The sequence below is a fragment of the Phyllobates terribilis genome, unplaced genomic scaffold (genome assembly GCF_046119375.1).
Source record: "Phyllobates terribilis strain yellow unplaced genomic scaffold, ASM4611937v1 Scaffold_9__5_contigs__length_417890890, whole genome shotgun sequence".
Taxonomy (NCBI): Eukaryota; Metazoa; Chordata; class Amphibia; order Anura; family Dendrobatidae; genus Phyllobates; species Phyllobates terribilis.
This window is the reverse complement of record NW_027362769.1, coordinates 165684969-165710495: the sequence shown is the minus strand read 5'-3', so window position 1 is coordinate 165710495 and position 25527 is coordinate 165684969. Positions and strand designations below refer to the sequence as shown.

General features: G+C 46.0%; 1 protein-coding gene across 4 annotated transcripts in view; it reads left to right on the top strand.

Moving 5' to 3' along the window:
* The first annotated feature begins 2086 nt into the window (after window positions 1-2086).
* ACMSD (aminocarboxymuconate semialdehyde decarboxylase) overlaps window positions 2087-25527 on the top strand; it is a 78482-nt gene continuing 55041 nt past the window's right edge. For 2 of the 4 annotated variants that reach the window (XM_073647288.1, XM_073647287.1), the window contains exons 1-2: window positions 2087-2244; window positions 23911-23955. In XM_073647288.1, the coding sequence (XP_073503389.1) occupies window positions 2188-2244; window positions 23911-23955 (102 nt within the window). In that variant the 5' untranslated portion in view covers window positions 2087-2187. Of the gene's footprint in view, window positions 2245-18546; window positions 18704-20264; window positions 20387-23910; window positions 23956-25527 lie in introns of all 4 variants that reach the window. The other 2 variants (XM_073647291.1, XM_073647289.1) reach the window with 2 other exon arrangements.

Below are 25527 nucleotides of genomic sequence, written 5' to 3'. Positions count from 1 at the left end.
CCAGCCAGATCGTTGGTCCCGCTGGTCACACACAGCGATGTGTGCTGGCCAGCGGGAGGCCAACGACCAAAAAATGGTCCAGGACACTTTGCAACGATCAGCGACCTCACAGCAGGGGCCTGATCGTTGCAAAGTGTCACACACAGCGACATCGCTGGTGAGGTCGCTGGTGAGTCACCAAAACCGTGACACAGCAGCGATCTCGCTATGTGAGACGGGGGCTTTATGTGTTGGGAGCTTGTCTATGCACACACTAATACTATCCAATTAGGGCTGCCTGTATATACAAACACCACTTTGACAAAGGGAATGGTAACGCCCATTTGTCAATCTTTTAATACATTTCCAGGAGGAATAACAATAGAGCGGCACAATGCAGAGTTCTTGGGAAAAATGCTCCAGAATTGTTATTTCATGGGGAATACAACGATCTAGTAATTCGGACACGTCAGGAGAGTGTAAGTCATACAATTCTGTCTTCCAATAAGCACCACTAGGGGGAGCCTAGAAGCCAACTGAAAAGATTAGGAATCTTCTGGTTGTGTGAATGGTGGCCAAATATCTGAGGCTCGGGAATTGCAGAACCGAGCCCCTGCCCCTGTGCCGGTGGCCATGTTGGCCGCTGTTATGTTCTGCAAGGAACAGATAGAACTTTCTCCCGGATCCTCCAGGCTCAGGTGCAGCGATCGATAACCACTCAGCCTCTGCCGTCATTCTCATTATCAGAGCGTTTCCTCGGCTCCTTCCCAGGGATTTGGAGGAAACTATTTCCTGTGAATTTGGGAGATCTTCAGCTTATGTGGAATCACGAAAGTCATAAAAAAAGCATTTTCACCACTTCCTTTGATTAGTCCAGAACAATCCTGCGATGTCTCCTCGCTAACACTTTCATCGTGTTTCCTATCCAGTTACCTCCCCCAATACTTTCTGTAGGGAGAAGACGCCGGAGGTTTGTGATTATAAAGCTTTTTGCTACCGGAACCAGGAGGCGTCTTCACCACCTGTTATTACTGGGTATTAAATACCATTTACACCGACAATATAATAAAGCACGGATTACAGCAGTGTGTAAGGCAGCGTTTCTTTAAACTATTTATCATGATGTACCTCTGTTACTCTTCCTGGAAATGAATGTTTAAATTGACAACTAGAAGGGTATAACTCTGAGCAATCAGTCTCATAAGAGCACAATACAAACCTCAGCTGCTGCAGAACATCACTATACACACGCTGCTACAGTGCAACATTATACACGTTTCAGATGCTGCAGAATATTATAATCCATATCTCAGCTGCTGCAGAAAATCATAAAACTCACCTCAGCTACTGCAGAAGAGCATAATACACATCTCAGCTGCTGCAGAACCTCATAATATACACCTCAGCTGCTGTAGAACAGAATAATACACACCTCAGCTGCTGCAGAACCTCATAACACATACACACCTCAGCTGCTGCAGAAAATCATAATACACCTCAGCTTCTGCAGAACATCATTATACACACCTAAGCTGCTGCAGAACATCATAATCCACACCTCAGCTGCTGCAGAACAGCATAATACACACCTCAGCAGCTGCAGAACCTTATAATACACACCTCAGCTGCTGCAGAACATCATTATACGCACCTAAATTGCTGCAAATCATCATAATCCACACCTCAGCTGCTGCAGAACCTCATAAAACACATCTCAGCTGCCACAGAATATTATAATCCACATCTCAGCTGCTGCAGAACATCATAAAACACGCCTCAGCTGCTGCAGAACATGATAATATTTATTTCATCATAATTCACACATCAGCTGCTGTAGAACTTCGTAATATACACCTCAGCTGCTGCAGAAATTCTTTATAGAAACAAATTAGGGTGTATTCATATCTATGAGGGACATCAATCTCTGTCTTACTAATTGCAAAGACGTTCTGCAGCAGCTGTGGTGCTTTTTATAAAGAATATAACATTCTGTTATGCATTATTTTGTGGCCTCATCTGACCTCCCACATTCATCTGCGTTTACTACTGGAATCAGTAACATTGTGCACTTTGCACTTGGTCAGACTTTCTGATTGGCTGTATATTCGGGTGTGTACAGGTTTTATGCAACAAAGTATCAGAGAACAGTAATTGTCAGAGTGCGGACAGAATAATTGGATCATTGGCCGGATACAGTAGCTGAACACAATGAAAATAGATATTCACAGTCATATTCTCCCCAGGGAATGGCCGGACCTCACACAGGTAACAAAGACGCCACATGTACCGTATATTACCACCGCTATATAGTACACCGTCAGCATAATAGAAAAATGAATCTACACATAAAAAGGCTTCATATTTATCTGTAATTACTTCAAGCACAGATGTAGCTGAGCTGAACTTGTCTTATCACGGATCATGGTAATATTTCACAGTACAGATGATTTTCCGACTATTTTGTCTCAAAGGCAATGTTCACTTTTGCTTCCATGTTTTATTGCTCCAACGCATCTCTAATAAAAAATGAAGCAACTTTGCATATTGTTTTGATTGTAAAAAATATCTGATAGTTTTTTGTATACAGCTCCAGTGCAGAGCGTGTTACATAAACTAAAAAAAAAAATGTTATTTGTCTATAATACATGTTTAATAAAGTTAGTTCTATTCACCAAAAAAGCAGCCAAAACGCATGGTTGAATTTTTTGCACTTTCTCGTTGTTTTCTCTGATGAAAAAAAAGCTGAAAAAAATTGATATGCTGCAATTTTCAAAAAGGCAGTTTTGCAATTCAGTCTGGAAAAAAAGCGTGCACGAGATTTCTGAAATCTCATAGCTTTTCCTGGTAAAGTAAAAAGCAGATTTTAATTTGCATTAAAAAATGCATAAAAAAAACACTGCAAGGATGCAACGGGTGAACATAGCCTGATGCATCATTGCGGGGTCAGACTACACAAAGTTTGTTTGTAGTCTGTTACCATAGAGACACATAAGTTTCAATAGGAACTGTATACACATAAAACGTGCATTATTTGCAAAAATGGTTTAAATTTTTTTTTATTATTATTATAGCGCCATTTATTCCATGGAGCTTTACATGTGATTTAGGGGTATACATACAAAAACAATTACAATGATGTTTAACAAAATGTGACGGCGACTGGTACAGGAGGAGTGAGGACCCTGACCGCGAGGGCTCACAATCTACAAGGAATGGGTGAGGATACAGTAGGTGGGGGTAGAGGAGGTCATGAAGCGGTATGATGGAGCGAGGGTTACTGCAGGTTGTAGGCTTGTCGAAGAGGTGGGTCTTCAGGTTCCTTTTGAAGGTTTCCACGGTAGGCGAGAGTCTGAGGTGTTGGGGTAGAGAGTTCCAGAGTAGGGGGGATGCACGGGAGAAATCTTGTATACGATTGTGGGAAGAGGAGATAAGAGGGGAGTAGAGAAGGAGATCTTGTGAGGATCGGAGGTTGCGTGCAGGTATGTAATGGTAGACTAGGTCAGAGATGTATGGAGGAGACTGGTTGTGAATGGCTTTATATGCCATGGTTAGGGTTTTGAACTGGAGTCTCAGGGCAATGGGGAGCCAGTGAAGAGATTGACAGAGAGGAGAGGCCACAGAGCAGGAGGTTGCAGTAGTCGAGGCGGGAGATGATGAGGGCGTGCACTAGTGTTTTTGCAGATTCGTGGTTGAGGAATGTGCGGATCCGGGAGATATTTTTGAGTTGGAGTCTGCAGGAAGTGGAAAGGGCTTGGATATGAGGTTTAAACAGCCATTGACGTTGATAGATAGGTCAGATGGGGGATGAATGAGATGGTGGAAAGATGATGAATTCTGTTTTATCCATGTTAAGTTTTAGAAATACGGCAGAGAAGAAGGATGAGATAGCAGACAGACATTGTGGGATTTTGGTTAGTAGGGAGGTGATGTCAGGTCCAGAGAGGTAGATCTGTGTGTCGTCAGCATGGAGGTGATACTGGAAGCCGTGAGACTCTATGAGCTGTCCCAGTCCAAAGGTGTAGATGGAGAAGAGCAGGGGTCCTAGGACTGAACCTTGGGGGACACCGACAGGGGGTGAGATGAGGAGGTGGTGTGTGAGTGGGAGACACTGAATGTCCTGTGTGTTAGGTATGAAGAGATCCAAGATAGGGCTAAGTCTGTGATGCCGAGAGATGAGAGAGTCAGTAGTAAGAGGGAATGGTCTACTGTGTCAAAGGCAGATGACAGGTCCAGGAGGAGGAGGACAGAGTAGTGTCGCTTGGATTTGGCGGTCAGTAGGTCATTGGTGACTTTAGTCAGGGCAGTTTCAGTGGAATGGTGCGGTCGGAAGCCAGATTGGAGGCGGTCAAAGAAGGAGCAGGAGGAGAGGTGGGAGGACAGTTCAGAATGGACGTCGTGTTCCAGTAGTTTTGAGGCATAGGGGAGACGTGATATGGGGCGGTAACTAGTCAGAGATGGGTCAAGGGAGGGTTTTTTGAGTATGGGTGTGATCGAGGCATGTTTGAAGCATGAGGGGAAGACACCAGTTGTTAGTGACAGGTTGAAGAGGTGGGTTAGGGTTGGGATGAAGATAGTGGTAAGGTTGGTGATGAGGTGGGATGGGATTGTCTCAAGTTCACAAGTGGTAAGGTGTGATTTGGAGAGTAAAGAGGAAAGTTGATCCTCTGTAATGGTGGAGAAGGTGGTTTTGGAGGAGGAGGATTGAGTATGTGTGAGGAGGGGCTGGGGGGACTTTAGGCAAAAGCTTTGTCTGATGGTGTCAATCTTCTGCTTGAAGAATAAGGCAAAGTCTTCGGCTGAGATGAGAGGAGAGGGAGGAGGAGCTGGGGGACGGAGGAGAGAATTGAAAGTGTTAAATAGCTGTTTAGGGTTGTGAGACAGGGAGGATATGAGAGATGTATACATAGATAGATACATTGTAGCTACATAATCACATCTCTGCACAAAAGGCCTTTTTAGCAGAGAGTTGCATGCACCACATGTGAATGTGGTACCTCCATTGTATGACATCAGATGCCACATGCCATGATTTTACTTTCCTGGAAAGTTGTGCATAAATAATAAAAAAAAAGCCTCCATATGTAGTGGTGTAGTAACTAAGGACGAGTGGACCCATGTAAGTTTGGGTTCTGGTACCCAACCCAAACTTTATTCCAAAGTTTGGTTCAGGTACAAGAACTGTACTGTACTGTACATTCTCTCTCTTTGTCTCTCTAACTCTCTTCCCCCGGAACTCCGTACATCGCAAGAGACCAGGGAAAGTCCGTGTTTGGCATTTAACATTGGACTGTCCGGTCCCAACGTCAAACTTTTAAGATCGGGTTCACTCATCTCTAGTAGTAACTTGAAGCTCCTTGGTAGAGATGAGCGAACCCGAACATACAAGTTTGGCATTCTTACCAGTTACTGTCTGGTGCTCAACGCCGGACAAGGACTTTCCCCGGAAGTCCGTTGCAATGTTCGGAGTTTCAGGAAGAGTCTGTTGCAATATTCGAAGTTCCAGGGGAAGTCCGTTCTAATGTTTCCAATGTTCGGAGTTTCGGGGGAAGTTCATTCCAATGTTCGCAGTTCCGGGGAAAGTCCTTTGCAATGTTCAGAGTTCCAGGGAAAGTCCTTTGCAATGTTCTGAGTTCCGGGGAAAGTCCTTTGCAATGTTCTGAGTTCCGGGGAAAGTCCTTTGCAATGTTCTGAGTTCCGGGGAAAGTCCTTTGCAATGTCCGGAGTTCCGGGGAAAGTCCTTTGCAATGTTCGGAGTTCCGGGGAAAGTCCTTTGCAATGTTCGGAGTTCCGGGGAACGTCCGTTGCAATGTTCAGAGTTCCAGGGAAAGTCCTTTGCAATGTTCTGAGTTCCGGGGAAAGTCCTTTGCAATGTTCTGAGTTCCGGGGAAAGTCCTTTGCAATGTTCTGAGTACCGGGGAAAGTCCTTTGCAATGTTCTGAGTCCTGGGGAAAGTCCTTTGCAATGTTCTGAGTTCCGGGGAAAGTCCTTTGCAATGTTCTGAGTTCCGGGGAAAGTCCTTTGCAATGTTCTGAGTACCGGGGAAAGTCCTTTGCAATGTTATGAGTCCCGGGGAAAGTCCTTTGCAATGTTCTGAGTTCCGGGGAAAGTCCTTTGCAATGTTCTGAGTTCCGGGGAAAGTCCTTTGCAATGTTTGGAGTTCCGGGGAAAGTCCTTTGCAATGTTCGGAGTTCCGGGGAACGTCCGTTGCAGTGTTCAGAGTTCCAGGGAAAGTCCTTTGCAATGTTCTGAGTTCCGGGGAAAGTCCTTTGCAATGTTCTGAGTTCCGGGGAAAGTCCTTTGCAATGTTCTGAGTACCGGGGAAGTCCTTTGCAATGTTCGCAGTTCCGGAGGAAGTCTGTTGCAATGTTCAGAGTTTTGGGGGAAGTCCTTTGCAATGTTTCAGTTATGGGGGAAGTCCGTTGCAATGTTGGGAGTTCCAGAAGACGTTCGTTCCAATGTTCGCGGTTCCGGAGAAAGTCTGTTGTGATGTTCGGAGTTCCAGGCTAAGAGAAAGAGAGAGAGAATTTTTTTCCTGGCTCCATAGTTCAAGTCTCAATTGGTTCAATGGGGTTGGGGTTCTAGTTCAAGTTCAGGTACTGCTCTGGCACCCATGCCAAACTTTATACTCAAGTTCGGGTCGGGTACCAGAACCTGAACTTCCACGGGTCCGCTCATCCCTACTCCTGGGTCCTGATACAAAATCAGCTCTACGTCCCCTCATATGAGGTGCCATTTATAATATTAGTATCTTAAGTGCAAGATGGACTTTTAATGTATGCATATGTGGCACCCCAGGGGTCTGGTCTCCACAGTAATAGCAATGTTATGTCTGAGAGCAGGTGGGAGGTCTCTTGGTCAGGAATCCTATGCATGCCACACCTCCTGCCCAGTCCTGGGAGGGGAAGAACTTCCCCTATATAAAGCTGGGGCTGAGGCAGGGTTAGAGAAGAAGAGTAGAGAGAAGAAGAGGAGCAGCATAGGAAAGAAAGATCAGGAGCTCTGTGGGAGCAGTGCAAAAAGGAATCAGGGGCTGGCAGCTGAAGAGCTCGCCCTGATTGAAGAGTTACCACCGGACCCGGAATCCGAGGCTGTGGGGATTAACCCAGACCCAGCAGCAGAAACCGCCCGGCAGGGGATTTCAGGTCCTCTGGCCAAGAAACCCGAAGGCACGGTCACACGCGTGGGACCAGCACCGCCGTCGTGGAGCGGAAGCCACTAGAAGGCCCCGAGTCACCGGCCATACAGGTGAGCACCACATGGTACACTCAGGGACGTGGGCTACCTTTACCCGCCTCTAGCAAGGAAGCCAGAAGAGTACAATTAGTTGGGGAGGCCTACAACTCCGCCTGGCCAAGGGGGATCCCATCTGCTCAAGGACTGACCAGGCCCCGACCGCTAGCCAGTACTCCGGGAGGGTCTATCTTTGTCACCAGTAAAGACCCTGAACTACACCGCATCGTCTCTGAGTGGTTCCTGCTACCCCCATCATCCACGTCGGCTGCCCTGAGGCCATACCCCTCCCGTTGGGGGTTATACCATCCACGCTGCACCATCCTTCCATCGGCCTCAGCGGTCTGCCCTGCAGCGGCAGCTCCATAGCTGCATTCAATGGGTGGCGTAGTTGTCCTACATCTACTGCTAATATACCGCCACTTAGTCTGACTCCCTGGGCACGGACCGGGTCACCGCCACGAGACTACTATCCCCAACAGGCCCGGCTCCGGGTAGTCCCCGCGTGCGCAACGCTACACCAAGTAGGCCCAGGGGCGCGTCAGCTTTTGGCGTAGTCGGCAGGATAACGTGCCCGCAACCACCGGGTACTGCGTGCCTGAAAAAGACTGTTCAAACTTACCAGTGGTGAAGATTCCCGCCATCCGGCGCCATCTTCAGCCTTCTTCCCGCCATCCGTGAAGTTTTCCCGCCATCCGGCGCCATTTTCAGCCTTCTTCCCGCCTTCCGTGGAGTTTTCCCGCCGTTGGACGCCATCTTGAAGACGCCGCGCGGGAAGAAGAGGGGCGTGGACTCCGAAAAGCCCGCGAGAACTGAAGCCCCGCCTCACGTCCGGACGTTGCGTAAGGTCCTGGAAGGAGCCCAGCAGACGCCGACGTCATAGGAGCGCGACGGAAGGTTCTCGACCCTGACGATCCACTGCGGAGCCGCGGCCTACGGAAGAGGATCATCGCAAGGTAGGCCACGGTCCACTAGGGGGGAGGAAGATGTCGGATACGGAGGAGAGCTTCACTGCCGCAGCCACCGCCAGCGCCACCGCTGCTGCGGTCATGCCTTTCACTATGCCCTATATCCCGGGGGCAGCCTGGCTACCCCAGTACTCAGGGGAGTCACATACCCTGAATGACTTTAGAGAAAAGCTGGATAGCCTCTTCCAGGTGTACCCCCTCACAGAAGAGCAAAAAGTGAGCATCCTGGTGGCCCAACTAACCGGGGCAGCCGAAAGGGAGGTAAAGTCCTGGCCACCTGGGAGGAGGACTGTCGCAGGGATATTAACCCGGCTGAAGGACACCTTTGATACCCGCACCTCAGCTGAGATTAAGCTTAGATTCTACGGGTGCAAACAGCGAGCACATGAGAATATAAGGGACTATGCACTAAACCTACAAGAGGCCCTGAGAGCCATTAAGCAGACCGACCCTGACGGCGTGGGAAACGAGGACAGGCTGTTGACCGAACAATTTATAGAGGGACTATATTGCAATGCCCACCGAACCCAGTTGCGGGCAATGGCCTTACAGGATCCTCATCTGGACTTTGCACAGTTCAAGGACAGAGCCATCCGGGTGCTCCGAGAACCGGCACCGGGTGGCGTTGTGACCCACAGGCGCCCTACTACCGCTTACCACCAGGAGGCGGCGCCCTTGTCGGCAGGGCCTGTGGGGGCTGATGCGCAGGCTTTGAACAATGACCCGGCTCCAGACCTGCACCATCAGGTCCAAGAGCTAGCTAAAAGCGTTGCTGCGCTAACCCGAACTGTGCAGTCGTTACAGGTTGCTGCTCCAGGGAAGATCCAGCTGGCATCCGGACCGGAGGACATCCCGTGGCGTCGACCAAGGAGGACCCCACCGGCCAGAGGAAGACCCAGCGACCGATACAACGAGGACGGACAACCCATCTGCCGCCGCTGCAATCAACCCGGACATATGTTAAGGTACTGTCCTTTAAACTGGCACAACCTGGGGTAGAGGGCCAACCCCCAGGAATAAGATCACCAGGCCCATCGAACTGGCGTGACAAATACGTGGGAGGACGTCCAGTCTTGCCTGTGGTACTGGATGGCATTCCTATGAGTGCCCTACTTGACACCGGGTCACAGGTCACCACCATCCCGTACGTGCTCTTTAAGCAGTACTGGAATGACTCGGATATAACCCGCTACCCTGACGACGACTTGAGTATCATCGCCAGCAATGGTCAACCCGTGCCACAGATCGGATTCAAAGAGATGACCATTAAAGTCGGTAGAGTCGAACTGGCAGCACAGGGACTGATCATTGTAGACATTGACAAGCGCGAGAGTCACCCAAAGATAACTCTAGGAACTAATGTGATTGAAAATTGTCTTGCAGAGGTGATTTTCATTTTACAGCAGGTTGCCAAGAACGCCAGCTCCGGCCAACAGCGAGTGCTCCAAAAAGAGATCCGGGCACTGATGCGGCGGCAACAGGTGGAACTCTCCGGTGGTGAGATTGGAAGCGTGAGAATGTGTGACCCTTTCCCAATTGCCATGCCCCCAAAAAGTGAAATGATGATTTGGTGCCGGGCAGCTATTGGTCTAAGAGGTAGAGACTACCAAGCAATGGTAGAACCCGTCTACTCAGACAGTAGGCCCACCATTTTGACAGCACGGGGGGTGGTTGATGTACGCCATGGGAGGGTGCCCGTTCGCATAATAAACATCGGGAAGAGAGAAGTACACCTGCCCCGGTATGCCACGCTAGCTAAATTGTTCACCATAAACCAGAATTCTGTACAGTCCGTGGAACCCTTGCCTCCATCTCATCCAGAGGAAGGTAACGGCTCTAAGAAAACAATAGAGGACTGGTGTCAGCAACTACATTTGGGTACTGACTCCACTCCCTCACACCAGAAACAGGGAGTCTATCGGGTGGTTCAAGAGTACGAGAGAGTGTTTAGTAAACACCCGTTAGACTTCGGGCGAGTAAAGGGGGTAGAACATCATATCCCCACGGGAGACCATCCTCCCATAAAGGAGAGATACCGACCCGTACCCCCTGCACACTACCAACACGCCAAGGGGATGCTTAGAGACATGAAGGAGGCTGGGGTAATCAGGGATAGCTGTAGCCCCTGGGCAGCTCCACTAGTCTTGGTCAGAAAGAAAGACAACACCATGAGAATGTGTGTAGATTACCGGAAAATTAACCGTATCACACACAAAGATGCGTACCCCTTACCAAGAATAGAGGAGTCTTTGGCTGCTTTAAAATCTGCTAACTTCTTCTCCACCTTGGATCTCACTAGCGGGTACTGGCAGGTTCCTGTAGCAGAGGCGGATCGGGAGAAGACCGCATTCACCACCCCGATGGGACTTAGCGAGTTTACCTGCATGCCGTTTGGACTCTGCAACGCACCAGGAACCTTCCAGCGATTGATGGAGTGCTGTCTGGGACACCGGAACTTTGAGACGGTCTTGTTATACCTGGACGATGTCATCGTCTACTCCAAGACCTACGAGGACCACCTGAAGCACCTGGCGGAAGTGTTTGAAGCTCTGGCAAGTTACGGCCTAAAGGTGAAACCCTCCAAGTGTCACCTCCTGAAGCCAAAGGTGCAGTACCTGGGACACGTGGTGAGTGCTGACGGAGTGGCTCCCGACCCTGATAAGATCACCGCAATTAAGGAATGGCCAAGCCCCTCCAGCGTAAAGGAAGTGAGGCAGTTCCTCGGGTTGGTAGGCTACTACCGAAGGTTCATTCCCGGTTTCACCAAAAAGGCAGCTCCTATGCAGGACCTCCTGATAGGCCAGTCCAGGAAGGCCAAGAACCAGAAGCCGCCCTTCAGATGGGAGAAGTTGGAAGAAGAGTCCTTCCGCCAGCTGAAGATGGCCCTCACGGGGGATGAAATCCTGGCGTACCCGGATTACAGCCAGCCCTTTATCCTCTACACCGACGCCAGTAACATCGGGCTAGGAGCCGTACTATCCCAGATCCAGCAGGGGAAGGAACGGGTAATTGCTTACGCCAGCCGAAAACTGCGACCCACCGAAAGAAACCCTGAGAATTACAGCTCATTTAAGCTAGAGTTCCTGGCAGTGGTGTGGGCAGTCACCGAACGCTTTAAGCACTACCTCGCTTCTTCCCGGTTCACCGTGTACACGGATAACAACCCGTTGACACACCTGGACACGGCAAGACTCGGTGCCCTAGAGCAGAGATGGATGGCCCGCTTGTCCAACTATGAGTTTACAATCAAATACCGGGCAGGACGCTCCAATACCAACGCGGACGCCCTGTCCAGGATGCCGAACCTACCGGACGTAGGGGAAGATTCAGAGGAACTGGAAGAAGTTGAACTCCCCGCGTTCCACCGTCATGGGACTATCCAGTATTCCCACCGTGTAAGGAGTAAGCAATCCGCTACGTTCAACCCATTACCTCATTACAACTGGGCGGAGACGCAAGACAGTGACCCTGCCGTCCGACTGGTAAAGGAGATGCTGACTCGGCCAGATGCACGCCTTGACCCAGACGCTCCGGAGGAAGCCAAGCAACTGTGGGCTGAGAAGAGTCGACTGTTCCTTTACAAGGGGAAGTTGTGCCGCAGAATGGTTAACTCCCGGACGCATGAACTAATCTGGCAAGTAGTGGTGCCAAGAAGAGACGCAGCTATGGTGATGGAGGCATACCACGACGGAGCTGGGCATTTCGGATGGAAGAAGCTGGAGTTTCTGCTGCGCGGGCGGTTCCATTGGGTAGGCATGAGAGGAACCATCGAGAGGTGGTGCAGAGACTGTGGCCCATGCAACTTAAGAAGGAGGGACCGTGCCAGCCAGAAGACTCCCCTGCGGTCCATCATCACCAGACAGCCGTTGGAACTGGTAGCCTTGGATCATGTAAAACTGACCCCAAGCAGAAGTGGCTACGTCTACGCGTTAACCATCGTGGATCACTACTCCCGGTTCTTGGTTGTCGTCCCCGTCAAGGACTTAACGGCTCACACTGCAGCTAGAGCCTTCCAACAGCACTTCTGCCGTCCGCATGGATACCCGGAGCAGGTGCTGACGGACCAGGGGCCTGCCTTTGAAGCGGAAGTCTTCCAGGAGTTCTGCACTCTGTATGGCTGCCGGAAGATTAGAACAACACCCTATCACCCGCAAACTAATGGACTTTGTGAGAAAATGAACCAGGTGGTGATAGATCTTCTGAAAACATTGCCCCTGGAAGAACGTAGTCTGTGGCCTGAAAAGCTGCCCGACCTGGTGGACCTATACAACCACATCCCTGTAGGTTCCACCAACTGTACCCCGGCTTACCTAATGAGGGCAAGACCTGGTAAGCTTCCTGTTGATCTGGAGATGGGAGTCCTGACACCCGAGGACACTTCACCAGAAGCAGACTGGGACACAGAGAGGCAGCAGCAGTACCGGAAAGTACAGGAGAGCGTGGAGCGAAGTCTCTGTCAAGCTAGGGAAAGACAAGAGAAAACTTACAACCAGTATGCTCCCGCTGTTCCCCTGGTGCCCGGAGAGCAGGTCTTGAAGAGGAAAAGACAGCTCCACAAGTTGGACGACCAATGGGAGAAGGACCCGTACACCGTACTGCCCTCAAGCCACGACAACCCGAAGATCTGTACAATCAGTAAAGACGGAGGGGAAACCACAGCCATTGTATCCCGGGATCACCTAAAGAAGTGTCCCGAACAGCTACGGAACCCTGAAGAGGAACAAGAGGACCCTCGACCCGTAGAGGAAAGGGAAGATATGGTTAGTACTGTGCTCGGAGACTTCCCTCGGTCTTGGACTCAAGTCAATGGTGCTGTTGTGGTACCCGTCCTCACGTTCCTCCAACCAGCATCCCAAGTGCCTACGGAGACACAGGTAGAACTGGAAGAACAGCCGGTCCAGGAGGCAGAAGGCCCCACACAAGCAGACCAGGAAAATCAACCCTCTGCTTATAGTGAGCCTGCCATACCCCTAGTGAGCCAAAGAGTCCGTAGACGGCTGCCCAGTTTACCCTTGACAGCTCCTATACCCTGTAGCTCAGGACCAATCAACCAGCTCCGTAGGTCCACTAGGGTCACTAGAGGCCAGCTGCCCATACGGTGGAGGATCTGAAATGTTCAAGCTATTTTATTAATGTTTACCTGTTTATTGTTGCTTGTGTATAATTATGTGTTTCTAGTTATTTATAGGAGTCTTTGGTGGATTTACCGGGAATCCTTTGTGTATATAGTTGGAGCGTAACCCAGGACGGACTGAAAGACTGTTAAGGACTCGGGGCAGGACAGACCCCTACCTGGTTACGTCTCCCTGTGTTGGTGAAATGGACACCCTTGTTTTCCTCAAAAGTTACACCCGGTTGCGGACACGCCGTGACCACCTTATGTGTTGTCTCTATTGGAATGTTATTGTTTGCACCTTGTTATGTTTACAAAAGTATGTTTAGTCCCGGAGTACTAACTTTCACTAGGGGGGAATGTGGCACCCCAGGGGTCTGGTCTCCACAGTAATAGCAATGTTATGTCTGAGAGCAGGTGGGAGGTCTCTTGGTCAGGAATCCTATGCATGCCACACCTCCTGCCCAGTCCTGGGAGGGGAAGAACTTCCCCTATATAAAGCTGGGGCTGAGGCAGGGTTAGAGAAGAAGAGTAGAGAGAAGAAGAGGAGCAGCATAGGAAAGAAAGATCAGGAGCTCTGTGGGAGCAGTGTAAAAAGGAATCAGGGGCTGGCAGCTGAAGAGCTCGCCCTGATTGAAGAGTTACCACCGGACCCGGAGTCCGAGGCTGTGGGGATTAACCCAGACCCAGCAGCAGAAACCGCCCGGCAGGGGATTTCAGGTCCTCTGGCCAAGAAACCCGAAGGCACGGTCACACGCGTGGGACCAGCACCGCCGTCGTGGAGCGGAAGCCACTAGAAGGCCCCGAGTCACCGGCCATACGGGTGAGCACCACACGGTACACTCAGGGACGTGGGCTACCTTTACCCGCCTCTAGCAAGGAAGCCAGAAGAGTACAATTAGTTGGGGAGGCCTACAACTCCGCCTGGCCAAGGGGGATCCCATCTGCTCAAGGACTGACCAGGCCCCGACCGCTAGCCAGTACTCCGGGAGGGTCTATCTTTGTCACCAGTAAAGACCCTGAACTACACCGCATCGTCTCTGAGTGGTTCCTGCTACCCCCATCATCCACGTCGGCTGCCCTGAGGCCATACCCCTCCCGTTGGGGGTTATACCATCCACGCTGCACCATCCTTCCATCGGCCTCAGCGGTCTGCCCTGCAGCGGCAGCTCCATAGCTGCATTCAACGGGTGGCATAGTCGTCCTACATCTACTGCTAATATACCGCCACTTAGTCTGACTCCCTGGGCACGGACCGGGTCACCGCCACGAGACTACTACCCCCAACAGGCCCGGCTCCGGGTAGTCCCCGCGTGCGCAACGCTACACCAAGTAGGCCCAGGGGCGCGTCACATACATTCCCCCACCCCTCCTAAAAAAAAAGTTCAAAAGTTGCAAATGTTTTCCCAAAAAGTTAATGTGTTAACAAATGACTTTTTATATCCAAACCAATTAGGTAATAAACTTTAGAGATGAGCTTCTCACAATTTTCTCCATTGTTGTCAAAATTTGATTTCTACTATTTAGGAGGAAAAAAACTTGGCTAAATGGTTAAAAGGAATATCCCTTTAAGACAATTGAGGATAATAAAAAAATAAAGAATCAATCTTTTGGCTTGTTTTGTCCCAAACTGAACAAATTAGAGAACGTGCGAGTTTTCAAGTTTTGCTTGATCTCTACTAGTGACTTTTTTTTTTTTTTCACGGAGGATCGTTATTGTTTAACTAGTAAGATATGAAAACTTTCACTTGTGAACTTTCTAACTGACTCAGCAAAGTTCCTGCCTCCTCCTCGTGCCGCTTATAGCACTGAAAACACATTATGCAATTGACCGGAAGTGCATAGATTAGTTTATAGTAACTTACCAGGCACCTTGCACAGGGTTTACCCCCTAAAAAGTAACCATCAATTGAACTTAATAGGGCACATGAAAATAAGAAACTTTGTAATATATCTTATCAGAGAAATCTGCTTCTTTCTCCTGGACTGATCATTCAAAATTCTCAATTCACAAAATCTGTCTTCAGTGAATACAAACTTACCCATTACTGAGATAGGAGATGACAGTTGGTGCTCATAAAATTCTATGGAGACCTGTAACTTTCATTTCAGTAGCACTCGCAGCAGAATGTCAGTGTGCCTCTAGCTCCTCCTACTCCCCTCTCCATAGAATTGTATAAGCAGCAATGTTCATATCTTATCTTATTAGGGAAAAACTGTCTTCCCTGAATACAGATTTTATAGATCTTACCCAGGAATTGAGAATGAAAAATCAATCCAGGTGGGAAAAGAAGCAGATTTCTCTGATAAGATATATTACAAAGTTTCTTATTTTCATGTGTACTATTGATTTATCAAATAAAAATTAAAACGACTGTTAAAAAGTTACAGAACCTTTTATTATATGGTTCTAAAAGTTTATTTTACATTGACCCAGATACATCAGTTTGAAGCATTACAAAATATTTGCGCAACTCATGGTAACATAGTAACATAGTTTGTAAAGCCGAATAAAGACTTGCGTCCATCAAGTTCGACCTGTTAGTTCTGTAATTGCTAAAGTTGATCCAGAGGAGGGCAAAAACCCCAAATGATTTGGCCAATCTTCACCTGAGGAAAAATTCCCTCCCGACTCTGAAACCAGCAGTCAGAATAAATCCCTGTATCAACCTACTATTTTATTTTATTTTTAAGTATATGCTGAAATCTGCCTGGTATCTAGAAATGCATCCAGTCCCCGCTTGAACTGGTGTAGTGAATCCGACATTACCGTCTCCTCACTCAGTGAATTCCATATTCTCACTGCTCTTACCGTAAAGAACCCCTTCCTATGCTGGTGCTGAAACCTTTTCTCTTCCAGTCTTAGTGAGTGCCCTCTTGTTACCGTAATATCCCTCCTTTTGAACAAATCCCGGGCAAGGTCTCTATACTGTCCCCTAACATATTTGTACACATTTATTATGTCCCCCCTCAACCTTCTCTTTTCCAGGCTGAATAGTCCTAGTTTTGCCAACCTCTCTGGGTATTGTAGTCCCTCCATTCCCTTTATTAATTTTGTTGCCCTCCTTTGTACCTTTTCAAGCTCATTTATATCCTTTCTATATATTGGGGCCCATAACTGAGCACAGTATTCCAAGTGTGGTCTGACCAGTGCTTTGTACAGTGGAAGAACAATGTTCTCATCCTTTGCAGCTATACCTCTTCTGATACATCCCATTACCCTGTTTGCCCTTACAGCAGCGGCCTGACTTTGGGCACTCCAATTTAGTTTGCTATCAATCAAGATGCCCAAGTCCTTCTCCATCTCTGAATTCCCCAATGGTTTCCCATTCAGTGAGTACTGGTGACTTCCATTTTTCCTTCCCATATGTATGACCTTACATTTCTCCTCGTTAAACCTCATTTGCCATTTAATGCTCCACCTACCCAGCTTATCCAAATCCCTCTGTAGGTCTGCACTGTCCTCTTTTGTATTAATTGTTTTACATAACTTTGTGTCATCTGCAAATATTGATATTTTACTATTTATCCCGTTGACTATGTCGTTAATAAAGATATTAAATAACATTGGGCCTAGTACAGACCCCTGTGGTACCCCACTAGTGACGCTTACCCAATCTGAGTATATTCCATTTATAACCACCCTCTGCCTTCTATCCTTTAGCCAGTTAGCTACCCACTTGCAGACATTTTCCCCCAGCCCCATCATTCTCATTTTGTATACCAACCTATTATGTGGCACGCTATCGAACGCTTTTGAGAAGTCGAGATACACGACATCCACTGGTTCCCCCTGATCTACTCGAGAGCTAACCTCCTCGTAGAAGTCAATCAGGTTTGTTTGGCAGGAGCGATTCCTCATGAATCCATGTTGGTTCGGGGTTAATAGATTATTAGCATCAAGATGCTCCGTAATTGCCTCTTTAATGAAGCTTTCAAAAATTTTGCCCACAACGGACGTCAGACTCACCGGCCGATAGTTTCCGGCGTCACTTTTCGCTCCCTTTTTGAATATTGGCACTACATTCGCCTGTCGCCAATCAAGTGGTACAGACCCAGTCTCAACAGAGTCCTTAAATATAAGATATAACGGTCTGTCTATCACATTACTTAGTTCCCTTAGTACCCGTGGGTGTATGCCATCAGGTCCTGGTGATTTGTTTATTTTAATGTTACTGAGGCGTTTCTGTACCCCAGCTTGGGTTAGATTTGTCATACTTAGTGGAGGATTAAGCTTGTCACTTCTCATTTCTCCTGTTAGTTCGATTTCCTTTGTGAAAGTTGTCGAAAAAAAAATATTTAATAGATTAGCTTTATCCTCATCTTTCTCTATGATTTTGCCTTCATCACTTTTTATCGGTCCAATATTATCCGATTTAATCCTTTTACTATTTATATACGTAAAGAACAGTTTGGGATTTGATCTACTTTCCCTAGCAATACGTCTCTCTGTTTCCTCCTTCGCTATTTTTATTTGTTTTTTACAGGTTCTCGTTTTTTCCTTGTAACACATTAGTGCCTCCTTACTGTTTTCCTGTTTTAATCTCTTGAATGCCTCTTTTTTGCTATTTAACGCCCCTTTTACGTTCTTGTTCAACCATATTGGTTTCCTCTTATTTCTGGCCCTTTTATTCCCATACGGTATATATCTCTCGCACTGAGTATTCAGAATTCTTTTGAAGGTTTCCCATTTACTATTCGTATTCCTTTGATTAAGAACTTTGTCCCAGTCAATAAGTTGAAGGCTTTCTTTCAGCTGATCAAACTTCGCCCTCCTAAAGTTTAATGTTTTTGTTGTTCCCTTATTGATAACCCTACTGAAGGGCAAAAATCTTGTGAATGTTTGCATTTTTACACCTACTCTGGCCAACTCCGTCAACTTTTTAAAAAGTGTGTGGAGCTTGCTTATTGTGAGGAAGTGTGGTCGAGCGTGGCTGACAAAAGTCATAATATTCACCACAAAAAATGAAAGATGCACCAAATCCATTAAGAGCTTTCACATCTTATAGGTGTATTCTCAATGTTTTAAATTGCTTTAACTACATAGACAGCATGAAAATAAGCAAGTTTGCAACTGACTTGCCTTTTCTATCTGCTGTCATTCTCCTGCAATGAAAGCTTTTATCTTACATAGTGTACAGCCGGTTTCCATGTAACAATGTAGACTCAGAACAAACCACTGATATCTGAATGTTACCACAGAACTTGTACTCGGCTCTATAGTTCTACTAATAATCCAGTTCTGCTACTCACCAGAGTTGTCACTAAAGGAGGAGCAGAGTCGCCCCCCAGAAACCAGGGAAGTGAGGAGACTGCAGAGCTGTGAGCTGCTCAAGAGACCTTGAAACGCCTCAAGAATAGATTTTGTGCATCTTACTCCATTGTTCTTCTAGACTAATGTACAAAAAGCCAGGTAGGGTCTTTATGATTCGATTCCTCAACATTTTAAGAACTGCAAACATTTTTTCTTATACAATATATATTATTTTATATTATTATATATTTTATATTTATGTATTATATATATATTACAGTACAGACCAAATGTTTGGACACACCTCATTTAAAGATTTTTCTGTATTTTCATGACTATGAAAATTGTACATTCACACTGAAGGCATCAAAACTATGAATTAACACATGTGGAATTATATACTTAACAAAAAAGTGTGAAACAGCTGAAAATATGTCTTATATTCTAGGTTCTTCAAAGTAGCCACCTTTTGCTTTGATGACTGCTTTGCACACTCTTGGCATTCTCTTGATGAGCTTCAAGAGGTAGTCACCAGAAATGGTCTTCCGACAATCTTGAAGGAGTTCCCAGAGATGCTTAGCACTTGTTGGCCCTTTTGCCTTCACTCTGCGGTCCAGCTCACCCCAAACCATCTCGATTGGGTTCAGGTCTGGTGACTGTGGAGGCCAGGTCATCTGGCGTAGCCCCCCATCACTCTCCTTCTTGGTCAAATAGCCCTTACACAGCCTGGAGGTGTGTTTGGGGTCATTGTCCTGTTGAAAAATAAATGATGGTCCAACTAAACGCAAACCGGATGGAATAGCATGCCGCTGCAAGATGCTGTGGTAGCCATGCTGGTTCAGTATGCTTTCAATTTTGAATAAATCCCCAACAGTGTCACCAGCAAAGCCCCCCCACACCATCACACCTCCTCCTCCATGCTTCACGGTGGGAACCAGGCGTGTAGAGTCCATCCGTTCACCTTTTCTGTGTCGCACAAAGACACGGTGGTTGGAACCAAAGATCTCAAATTTGGACTCCACAGACCAAAGCACAGATTTCCACTGGTCTAATGCCCATTCCTTGTGTTCTTAAGTATATAATTCCACATGGGTTAATTCATAGTTTTGATGCCTTCAGTGTGAATGTACAATTTTCATAGTCATGAAAATACAGAAAATCTTTAAATGAGAAGGTGTGTCCAAACGTTTGGTCTATACTTTATATATATATATATTTTTTTTGCATAGGAGCTGTATACACAAAACAGTAGTGGTTGCAAAATTGCCCTTTTTTTATTTTTAGATGCTCCTGAGCAATAAAACAAACTAGATGCAAAAATCTACAAACCCTTTACATAGATTCAGAACTGCGGACTGTACGATCAAAGTGGAAGCATCAATTCTCTTCTTCAGTATTTCATTAATTTGCCATTAATTCTAACAGGATCGATGTAAAAGTCATAATTCCAGCGCCCCCTGGGGGTGAGTGGATTGATAAGCCTGGTTAACGAATCAATACCCTTCTCCGGGGGGACAGTCTTCTGCTGCGAGACTTACACCTCCATTACCTTCCTTACTCTTGAAATATTAATGAAGGTGGGAAGGTGACCTTCACTGTGCTGCTACAGCCAGAAGGAAACGGCGGCATCATATACTTTCACCTACAGTAATCATTAACCAGACGCTGTCACTTCTGACCTACCGCCCTGCGATGTGTGTATTATTCTGCATCCTTACAGAAATCGTGAATAATATAGAAGACGTTGACACTCCGAGTACTACAGCCATATGACTCAGTGCAGAACGGAAAAAGAAGTGGGAAATTACAAAACCCGGAGATGTAAAAACTGAGATAAAAAATGTAAGAAATAATAATAAAAAAAATAAATAAATAAAATGCCATTAAAATTAAGAATTAGGAAAATAATTTCCATGGAGATAAATTCATAAGAGCTGCATAAATAAAATAACACTAAGCAAAGTTGCAAAAATAAATAACAATATATTAAAAGGTTAACTATTATTTTAATTTATTTTTAATGCTTTACATATTTAAAGTAGTTGGCCACCTCTGGGGACACTTTTTTTTTTAACTTAAATAGATGTATCTGGGGTTAAAAAGTCATTTTTACAATTGGGTTTCATTAAAAATTTTGCACCGTTTGGCTTTTATAACCTCTCCGTTTCTCTGCACATTCAACTTTGATGTGGTCTGTAGTTATAAATCGGCTGAGAGGAGCTCAGAAAAAAAAAAACTGATAAAAGACTTACAAGCTCTCCTATTGGACTGTCGGAGCTCACTGACAGATTCTCTGTTAACTCAGTCCTGCAACAAGCAATAGCCAGTGCAATATGGGAGCTGCAGGAGGGAAATGGTGCTAATTTGTTGATGGAACCATTACGAAAAAATATTTATAGACAAATTATATATATATTATACAGTGGAGAAAATAAGTATTTGATACACTGACGATTTTGCAAGTTTTCCCACCTACAAAGAATGGAGAGGTCTGTAATTTTTATCGTAGAAACACTTCACTTGTGAGAAAAAGAATCTAAAAATAAAATCAGAAAATCACATTGTATGATTTTTACATACCGTATTTTTCGGACTATAAGACACATTTTTTTCCTCCAAAATTTTGGAGGAAAGTGGGGGGTGCGTCTTATAGTCCGAATACTACCTCCCTGTATATACTGTGGCTCTGTGTGGTAGGAGGTCTGGGGGATGCATACCAGGATGTGTGATCAAGGGGTGCCATGCATACCTGGATGGGGGCTCAAGGGGTGCCATACATACCAGAATGGGGGATCAAGGGGTGCCATACATACCGGGATGGGTGCTCAAGGGGTGCCATGAAAACTAGGATGGTGATCAGGGGGTGCCATGCATACCAGGATGGTAGATCAAAGGGGTGCCATGAATACCAGAATGGGGGATCAAGGGGTGCCATGCATTCCAGGATGGGGATGAAGGCCACGTATACCAGGAAGGAGAGGCCATACATACCAGGATGGAGGATATTAACAGAATTGGGGGACATTACCCCAATACCAATGTCAGCAGCAGACTCCCTCCCCTATAACAGGGCATCATGACCACATTTTTTTGCTTAAATATTTTTTTTTTACTATTTTCCTCCTCTAAAACCTAGGTACGTCTTATGGTCCGGTGCGTCTTATAGTCCCAAAAATACGGTACTTAAATTGCATTTTATTGCATGAAATAAGTATTTGATCACGGACCAACCAGCAAGAATTCTGTCTCTCACAGACCTGTTAGTTTTTCTTTAAGAAGCCCTCCTACTCTGCACTCATTATCTGTATTATTTGCACCTGTTTGAACTCGTTACCTGTATAAAAGACACCTGTCCACACACTCAATCAATCAGATGCCAACCTTTCCACCATGGCCAAGACCAAAGAGCTGTCTAAGGACCCCAGGGACAAAATTGTAGACCTGCACAAGGCTGGGATGGGCTACAGGACAATAGGCAAGCAGCTTGGTTAGAAGGCAACAACTGTTGGCACAAATATTGGAAAATGGAAGAAAGACAACATGACTGTCAATCTTCCTCGGTCTGGGGCTCCATGCAAGATCTCGCCTCGTGGGGTAAGGATGATTCTGAGAAAGGTCAGGAACCAACCCAGAACTACACGGGAGGACCTGGTCAATAACTTGAAGTGAGTTGGGACCACAAACATTACCGTTAGTAACACACTACACCGTCATGGATTAAAATCCTGCAGGGCACGCAAGGTCCCCCTGCTCACGCCAGCACATGGCCAGGTCTGTTTGAAGTTCACCAGTGACGATCCGGATGATCCAGAGGAGGCATGGGAGAAGGTCATGAGGTCAGATGAGACCAAAATAGAACTTTTTGGTATCAACTCCACTCGCCGTGTTTAGAGGAAGAAGGATGAGTACAACCCCAAGAACCCAGTGTGAACTAGCACATAAGCCAACATTGGGTCCGTGAGCTGTCCGTTTTCCACATGGCCAGAAGATACATTTGTCTGAATGTTCCCATATAGGTAGGGATTGTTCAAAGTGGTGATATCCCTTGTTTTTTAATATGAAAGCCACCAAATCATGCAATTAATTCACATGTGATCCTTCTGAAGTGTTTTAGTTTTTTTTTCCTTCTAAATATTTACAATATGGTAGAAAAAATGTTTTTTTCACTTTTTAGTCTTTATACATCTCAAACTGTTTTCTCTAAATTTGTATCAAGTTTTACAAAGCGCGTCAGTAGAGAAGAGCGAATTGATTCACATTGAATTAATATCGAATATTTTAGAATTCGCCTCACCCCCTGAATTAGAAGAATTTGTGATTCGATTCGTGCAAATCGCCAACAATGCGCCCCAACATTTTACAAAATGCAGAAGATTGCACCAGCCAGAGAATGATTGACAGTGATGAGTAAGGATACAATTGAATTAGTCAACCAGATCAATGGTCTATTTAGATACACGGGTGATAAGCGCCAGCACATATGGGAAATCAATATGGACGTGTATCCATTAAACTGTGGACGCGATTTGTGTACATGATGCGATAATGATCTGCCGTCCTAAAATAGATATCACATGTATAATGGTGAACACACAGGATACTCCAATATTATTTATATAATTTCAGATTATAAAATACCAACATATGTAGAGTAAAAATAATACTGCCATATACTGTACATTTCACATAATCGCAAGATAAATAGTAAATATTATGCAACATTCAAATTATACTTCCATAGGAAGCTCACATAATACTGTCACATTATAGTGCACTTTAGTTCCTTAATAATACCGCCATACAGCGCTAAAGTTGGATGGTTTTAGTTTGATCCTGAGCTTTTGTAGTAGAAAAAAAAGTTTGTGGTCTCCTAAAACTGCCACTATATAGATGATTTTATACAGTTACATCAAACATATTTTGCCTTTTCCCTGCTCTGCATGCAAGTACTTATCCTCACTGTTCTACATGAATCAGGTAGCTCAGGCTGAGCTATACCACAAATCTCAGAGGGGCCCAATAGAAAAACATTTCAAGGGCCAATACCTGTACAAATTAAAAGTTTGTGCAACCACCTAACTAGGGGGCGAGGGGACACAGAGGAAAGAAAGATAACAGGGGGCAGATATTTTTGCAAAAGCCTCAGTGACCTTGCGACTGTAGCTCTAAGTCACCAGCCGTGCTGCAGACCCCACCGATCATAGAGTGACGGCAACTCCAAGCCATATACCATCACTTTCTAAAATGAGAAGACTCCTTTACTACCGTGCTGGATTATTAGAATTGTCAGATTATTGGAATTGTCAGATTATATTTTCCATGCTGTCAAATCAATAATAAAACCTCGTCATTTATTCTCCTTTCAGAAATACGGCTATGGAGGATGGGTACAGATGCAACATTCATGCAAGGTTTGGATTTTTTTTATTTTATCTTTATATAAAATTGTTTTAAATGTTTCATTAAACCAATGTCCTGTCGAATGACAAAATCCCAGTGATGGTTGTGGCTCTGAAATGGATCTGGTAGCTCCAATAAATCATGAAATACCTTATTTTGCACCTCTCTTTGGCCCCTCTCTGGGATATTTAGACATCACACAAAGCAGATCTGTCAGAAGGAAATGCTACAATGGATAAGAGCAGCAGATTGCAACTTTGCATTTGGCTAATAGAGGAGCTGAAATAATTCATAGTTGTGATTCTGCTGTATCAATTTTTAGTGCCTGGTGTTGGCTTCAGGGAGCACAGACCTCAGGCTGCACCCTACATAAGAGAGCACATGCAGACAGTTGATTTAAAGGGATTGTCCAGTTATGACAATCGTTTTTCTTAAGACACCCAAGAGATCAATTGTGACCTGAAGACGAACCTGGCTGCAAGTGTTCAATATATTTGCAGCACCACCACATGAGAAATTTAGCATTGAATGTCTTAATCGCCTTTCCCGACTCAAGCATCAGGCTGCACTGGCCTCCTTCTGCTCTGAATAGCTCTCTATGCTCCTCTGTTCGTGGCTCGCACCTCTAAGGCCATATAGGCTAACTCAGGTGGCTGTATGCCACCTAAGTATACAGGTAGTTTGAGTCCACTATACCGTGGACTGCTTCATTGTCTTGAACTTTGCCACAATGTTGCTTCTGAAATTCCCAGCTTTGCTACAATCCTAGACTCTGCTACACTGCCAAAGTGTGTCCCTATTCTCAGCTCTGCTACATCACTGGGCTCTGTTACATTGACATAGTGTGCCTACTGATATTCTCAGCTCAACTACATTCCTAGACTCTGCTACACTGCCAATCTGTCTCCTGACATAACCATCTCTGCTACATCACTGGAACCTGCTACATTACCACAGAGTGCCTCCTGACATTCCAAGTTCTGCTACGTCACCGGACTCTGCTAAATTGTCATTCTGTGCATCCTGATATTCTCACCTCTGCTATTTCACTGGGCTCTGTTACATTGCCATAGAGTGCCTCCTGACATTCCAAGTTCTGCTACGTCACCGGACTATGCTAAATTGTCATTATGCGCCTCCTGATATTCTCACATCTGCTATTTCACTGGGCTCTGTTACATTGCCATAGAGTGCCTCCAGACATTCCATGTTCTGCTACATCACCGGGCTGTGCTACATTGTCAATGTGTGCCTCCTGATAGTCTCAGCTTTGCTATTTCACTGGGCTTTGTTTCATTGCCACAGTATATCTCCTGATATTCCCAGCTCTGTTACATCACTGGGCTCTGTTACATTGCCACAGTGTGCCACCTGACATACCCAGGTCTGTTATGTTGACGGGTTCTACAAGTTTGCTACTGTGTGTATCTTGACATTCTAAACTCTGCTATACTGCTAAAGTGTGCCTCCTGGCATAAAAAGCTCCATTACATTGCTACAGTGTGCTTTCTGACATACCCAGCATTGTAGAAGACTATATAGCTGGGCTCTTCTATATTGTACAAAGTGTCCACTGCCATACA